The sequence below is a fragment of the Temnothorax curvispinosus genome, unplaced genomic scaffold (assembly GCF_003070985.1).
Source record: "Temnothorax curvispinosus isolate PA1 unplaced genomic scaffold, ASM307098v1 QBEX01017511.1, whole genome shotgun sequence".
NCBI lineage: Eukaryota > Metazoa > Arthropoda > Insecta > Hymenoptera > Formicidae > Temnothorax > Temnothorax curvispinosus.
The window spans coordinates 1-7,139 of NW_020227291.1; the positions used below are offsets into that span (position 1 = coordinate 1).

The following is a 7,139-nucleotide window of genomic DNA, read 5'->3' on the forward strand; positions in this document are numbered from 1 at the left end:
CTCAAGAGATCTAGGCACGCTTATGTATATGATCGTTCCAGAAATATTGAGCACATAGAGAGTAATTATTCCATAGACGCAGAACATGCAGATAACAATTGTGGATAGAATGTAACGTGATCTCGAAGCCTCGAAAGTCGAATCGTTGATCTTGTATGGAAATATTCCAAGAATGCGGCAGAATGTGAAGCAGGGATACATCAAGGATTGAAAGTCCGTAGCGTAAAATAATCGCCACCCGTTTCGCATGTTGTTGTTTACTCGTTTCTGGAATTTTAATGACAAAATGGAATATAAGCAGCAAAGTTTCGTTGTAGAACGATAATTTAAATATACACAGTTTAAAAATTATCTATCACATTATCAATACTTTGTTATTAGTGCGAGCGTAATTACAAAAATTTGTTCCGTAAATGTAACTTTTAAATTCGTCTTCTAACAGCGATTGCGTAACTCCTTCTTTCGATCTACACATAACAAGCTTAACATGAAAACTGCGAGCAGTTGCTGCGTCGAGTAGCGGGGAATGCATCAAATATAATATGTTAGTCGTGAAGTAACCATGGCGTACTTCGATCTGTACTTGTCACTCGGAACATTGAAGTGAAATACGTAAAGAAATTATATCTTGTTGCTGCAACGTACCAACCATACATCAAATCATGTTGACACATTCAAAACAGGTGGCATTAATTGCATAATATTTATATAAATTAGTTCCTCTTGAAAATTTATCAATAGCTGTTCCGCATTCTACATTTTTATTGCACCTACAAAATGTTTCAGAATGCTTTTTGTACCACTTTGAAATTTAATATTTGTAACTGTATAGAGATACTCGCGCGCGTTTGTATTACAGTAATTTTTAGTAAAAGAAGCATTAATATACATCAATGCAATCAAAAGTGTGCTATTATTTATATTCGATTTTCTAATTTAATATAGAGTTAATCGAAATGGCAAATTATTTTCTTGAGTGTATTAAAATATAATACACCAAACTATCAATTTTTACGTGTTGTTACTGACTAATGTGCTGTTAAATTATGCTACGTATATTTTGAAAAGCACTACTATTGCAGTGGGAGACAAAAAGCTAACGGATGTAATATTAATAAATTAAGTCATAATGTCAAAGCAATGATATTATCTCAATTAGACTTATTCTAACTAATTAGCTAGATGAAGATAAATTGATATACATATTTCTGATGAAATTAGCTAGTATGACATATTTTACAAGAAAATATCTCAACGTAATTGCTTTTTTTGTATTTCAACAACAACATAAGGAAATAAAATAAAAAATATGTTAACTCATTACAGTAATCATATTACGCTGCTCATTATATTAGCTAGTATGACATACTTTACAAGAAAATATCTCAAAGTAATTGCTTTTTTGTATTTCAACAACAACATAAGGAAATAAAAGAAAAAAATGTTAACTCATTGCAGTAATCATATTACGCTGCTCAAGGAAGATTTAAGTTAATTACCTACTCTTGTTAAATGAAACTTAAACCTTCAATATGCTGTATGAGATGTTCTCACAAAAGACATATCACAACTATTCAGAACTGATTTGATTCCTATTGAAATATGTGGTTTTATTCTCATACAAGATCAAACATAAAAATATAAGCAACACATATTTTTGAACATTACCTTGTATTAGTTATCTGATATTTGCATTAATTTTTGTGCAAGGGAGCAGTTGAAATATTGAATTGTTTGAGATATGTAATGAGTGAAACAGATATCTTAGAAATTTATTACGTCTTTACGCGATACATTTAAATATGTAAAAAAACATTCAAGATTTATTCTAAATTTGATATTAATACTATATGTTGATATTAATATTTACTGTTAATATAAAGTGTTTTAATACACGTATGATAACGTTTTGTCTACGTACATGTATATATGTACATATACGAATAACGTCTACAAATAAAAAAATAGTTCTCTTTCATTATTTCCTTTTACGGGATTACATTATTCGTGTAACATTGATTGCAGATTTTTCATCGCAGGAATGTGATATGACCAAGAATTGTAGCAAAATTAATATATATGTAGTGATGGTACCCACCAACTAAAAACACAAAAAAAAAATAAACATGATAAATTTTATTAATTGAATCAAATAATTGATTACTCACTGTAGCGAGAAATGGTGCGTCCACATTAATACCTTTTGCAGAAAATGTATTTTTACAATGCAATATTTGCAAAGAAAATAACTGCAACTATAATGTAAAATTGTTAAATACAGGAAAATATAATTATACTCAAATAGATATAATATATAAAACCTCATTAGCGAATGCAATATGTTAGAAGAAAAATATTCTAAATAAATTGCATTTCCATTACCTCATTTTTTATTTGTTTATCTCTGCTGATGTTAAGTACATCGTGAATCGTGGTACGAATCTCTTGAGCCTGATTTTTGCCAGTCTCACAACTCCACACAAGTAACCCTATTTTTGTAAAATAATACATTGTGCCTGACAATATCACACCGACCTCTTTATTTAAATTGATGAACAATCCATCGTATTTATTATACTGCACTACATTGAAGTACAGTAAATCAAAAATAATTTCAGAAAAGGTTAAGACTATCGTAGCAAGAAGTTGCGCACTGAAAATTGTGTTCAGCATCTGTACTGTGTTGCTAATCATGAGATGTTGCTTTTTCAGAGCCTTAAGGTTCATTATCAGGAATATATTTCTGTGTTCGTAAAACATTATGGGAACACGTGGTTCATTGTTTACTATGAATTTTTGCATATGTAGAAGATTATTGTTAATTTCCTTGAAACAAGCCTTCAATATACAAACACAGTTCATGTACAGCATGTCCATCGTAAACACTAGTAGAACTGTGTACACTGTAAACATTATATTGAAGACACCGTTGTGCATTACGTAGAAATATATAAAAAGTGTGCCGATAAGATAGAAGAGACCAAAGATATCTTTGGCGTGAATTAATCTGGATAACTTCTGGTACGACTCCGGAGGCAGTGTCGAAGAGATCTCCATTATAGTTTGGAGCAATCGCATTCGCGGACTGCTCAAAACAAACGTGACGATTGTTATAAAACTGACCAATATATCATAGCAGTTATCGTCAAGAGACTTGGTCACGACTTCAAAGTTTGTGATCTTCATAAAAATATTAGATTGATAAAGGTCTCTCAGATCGATAACACATAAAGCGGATACAATTATAATCGATAAGACATAATGTGGTTTTGAAGCCTGGAAGATCGAATCGTTGATCTTGTACGGGAATATTCCAAGAATGCGGCAGAATGTGAAGCAAGGATACATCAAGGATTGAAAGTCCGTAGCGTAGAAGAGCCGCCATTCTTTTCGCATATTGTTGTTTGCTTGTTTCCGGAATTTTAACGACAAAACTGATTATGAGTTTTACTAGAGAACAATAATTTAAATATACACAGTATAACAGTTATTTATCACATTATCAATATGATAACACTTTGTTAACGATGTAAGCGTAATTACGAAAATTTCTTTTCTAAGCGTAGTTTTGAAATTCGTCTTTTAACAGCGATTGCGCAACTCCTTTTCCATCTACACGTAACAAGTTTAACTTGAAAACTGTGAGCAGTTGCTGCGTCAAGTAGCGGGGAGTGCCTCAAAGAACATATGTTAGTAATGGCGTTCTTCGATGTATACTTGTTACTAGAAACACTATGTTGTTTTTGATATTTATTTATTGAATTAATATGGAACTAATTTTTGCGAATTATTCTTGAGTGTATTAAAATATAATACACCAAACTCTCAATTTTTGCATAATACTTCAATAACGTGCTATTAAATTATGCTGCGGTATATTTTGAGTAACTCTGAGATATTGCAGTGAAGAACGAAAAGCTAATGTTAATAAATTAAGTCAATAATAATGCAAAAGCAATAACATTATCTTAATTAGACTTAATCTAACTAATTATCTTGATGAAAATGAATTGATATATTTTTGATGAGAAATTAGTTAATGTGACACACGTTATCGATAAGAAAATATCTGGAAGCAGTACTTTTTTGTATTTTAACAGCAACACAAGGAAATAGAAGATCGAAGAAATGTTATCATTACAGTAATCACATTACATATTACTTATAAGGAAAATTTAAAGCAAATTATTATCGAAATATTCTTTATTCTCGACTACCTGGCAAATTATAATTATGTGCACTACGTTTCGGCTCTAGGTTTAAGCCCTTCTCAAGTGCGGTTTGAAATTTGGGAACATCGTGTTGTATAAAACAATAAATAAATAAAAAACAAAAAATAGTCATTAAAACTAGAGAGCAATACATCTACTCGACTCGTCATACGTAGTCAGAGACATCCTTGTGTTATGCGAATGTTCCAGCATGGTCATAAGCACAACTGCAGGAAATTAATTACATAAAGCATCAATATGTGGAGAGAGAATGCAACAATCGATTCTTACGTGTCTCATATATCCGAAATCCACAGTTATACATATCCAGTTAGAGAATCTCCGGTGTGCGATGTCGTGCGAGTGGAAGTACTCAGGAGACTAAACGTTGACAAAGGGAGCAGAATCAAGGGGTCAGAAAGGTTGCCGCGAGGAATAATAAAATATAAACAATTAAACAGACGATTGAGATGACGCCATCATATATAGCGTCTACATTCTCAAATTATTGTCATTGGTAAATGAAACTCAAACGAGTACCTCCAATATGCTACATGAGATGTTCTCACAAAACACATATCACAACTGTTCAGAACTAATTCTCTTTAAAATATAAAATATTTTTTTCTCATACCAGATCAAATATAAAAATATCAGCAACATATATTTTTGAACATTACCTTGTATTAATTTTCCGATATTTGCATTAAGTTTTTTAAATTTTAATGCAAGGGAGTAGTTGAAATGTTGAATTGTTTGAGGTATTTAATAAGTAAAACAGATATCTTTCTTAGAAATTTATTACGTCTTTCGTACGCGATACATTTTAAATACGTAAAAAAAAAAACATTCAAGATTTATTTTAAATTTGATATATTAATACTGTTTGTTGATATTAATATTAACTGTTAATATTAATATTAAGTTGATTTAGTGTTCTAATAGACGTATGATAACGTTTTGTCTACGTACACGCATACATGTATATATGTATACGAATAATGTCTACAAATGTAAAAAAGTTTTCTTTGATTATTTTTTTTTTATGGAATTACATTATTCGTGTACCATTGATTGCAGACTTTTCATCGCAGGCTTGTGATATGACCAAGAATTGTAGCAAAATTAACATATATGTAGTGATGGCACCCACCAACTAAAGACACAATGAAAAGAAATAAACATGATAAATTTCATTAATTAAAGCAAACGATTGAGTATTTACCGTAGCGAGAAACGTTGCGTCCACATTAAGACCTTTGGCAGAAAATGTATTTTTGCAATGCAATATTTGCAACGAAAATAACTGCAACTATAATGTAAGATTAAATACAGGAAAATGTAATTATACTTAAATAGATTTAATGTATAAAACCGCATTAGCGCATGCAATATGTAATTATAAGAAAAATATTCAAAATGAGTTGCATTTCCACTACCTCATTTTTTATTTGCTCATCTCTGCTGATGATAAGTACATCGTGAATCGTGGTACGGATCTCTTGAGCTTGATTCTTGCCAGTCTCGCAAGTCCACACAAGTAACGCCATTTTTGTTACGTAATATATTGTTTCTAAGAATATCAAACCGATCTCTTCATCCAAATTGATGAAAAATCCATCATATCTATTATACTGCACTACATGGAAGTACAGTCCAAAAATAATTTCAGCGAAGATTATAACTATAGTAGCAAGAAGTTGCAAACTGAAAATTGTGTTCAGCATCTGTACTGTGTTGCTAACCATGAGATGTTGCTTTTTCAGAGCCTTAAGGTTCATTATCAGGAATGCATTTCTTTGCCCGTAGCAGAACATCATGGGAAGTATGGGAACACATGGTTCATTGTTTACTATGAATGCTTGCATATGTAGAAGATTATTGTTAATTTCCTTGAAACAAGCCTTCAATGTACAAACACAGTTCATGTACAGCATATCCATTGTAAACACTACTAGAACTGTGTACACTTCAAATATTATATAGGAGATGCCGACTTCTGCCATGTAGAAAAGTATATAAAATGCAAAAAGCTTGCCGATAAGATAGAAGAGACCAAAGATATCCTTAGCGTAAATTAATCTGGATAACTTTTGGTATAACTCCGGAGGCAGAGTTGAAGAGATCTCCATTATGGTTTGGAGCAATCGCATTCGCGGGCTGCTCAAAACATGCGTGATAATTACAATGAAACCGCTGAATGTATAGAAAGTTAAAACTTCAAAATTTGTGGTTACGTCTTCAAAAGTGTTTCCCTTAGAAATCATATCATGAATAAATTTCACGTCTAATACACAGAAGACACACATAATTACGGTCGACAGAATGTAACGTGGTTTTGAAGTCTCGATAGTCGAAGCGTTGATCTTGTACGGAAATGTTCCAAGAATGCGGCAGAATGTAAAGCAGGGATACATCAAGGATTGAAAGTCCGTAGCGTAGAATAGCTGCCATTTTTTTCGCATATTGTTGTTTGCTCGTTTTTGGAATTTTAATGATAGAACTAAATACGAGCTTTATTGGAGAACAATAATTTACATATACAGTATATACACCGTATAAAAATTATTTATCACATTATCAGCATGATAACACTTTTTTAACGATGTAAGCGTGATTACGAAAATTTCTTCTCTAAGCGTATTTTTGAAATTCGTCTTTTAACAGCGATTGCGCAACTTTTTTTCCATCTACACGTAACAAGTTTAACTTGAAAACTGTGAGTTGCTGCGTCGAGTAGCGTGGAATGCCTTAAAAAACATATATTAGTCATGAAGTAACCATGACATTCTTCGATCTGTACTTGTCACTCGGAACATTGAAGTGAAGTACATAAAGAAATTACATCTTTTTGCTGCAATTTGATGTATGTACCAACCATACATCAAATCATGTTGACACATTCAAAATAGAAGACATCAATTGCAT

The 7,139-nt window shown here is 31.6% G+C and overlaps 2 protein-coding genes across 2 annotated transcripts; both read right to left on the minus strand.

Moving 5' to 3' along the window:
• Positions 1-2,382: 2,382 nt before the first annotated feature.
• On the minus strand, positions 2,383-3,396 carry LOC112467545 (the record flags this gene model as incomplete). The annotated part of the gene is made up of 1 exon (XM_025036225.1): positions 2,383-3,396. A coding segment is annotated over exon 1 (1,014 nt), but the record flags the coding sequence as incomplete, so codon positions are not given.
• Positions 3,397-5,262: 1,866 nt separating this feature from the next.
• On the minus strand, positions 5,263-6,343 carry LOC112467544 (putative gustatory receptor 28b). Its single transcript, XM_025036224.1, has 3 exons — positions 5,651-6,343; positions 5,437-5,523; positions 5,263-5,367 (listed from the first exon to the last, which is right to left on the minus strand). Exons 1-3 carry the CDS (start codon positions 6,341-6,343, stop codon positions 5,263-5,265), a joined length of 885 nt encoding a protein of 294 aa, XP_024891992.1.
• Between the last annotated feature and the right edge of the window lie 796 nt (positions 6,344-7,139).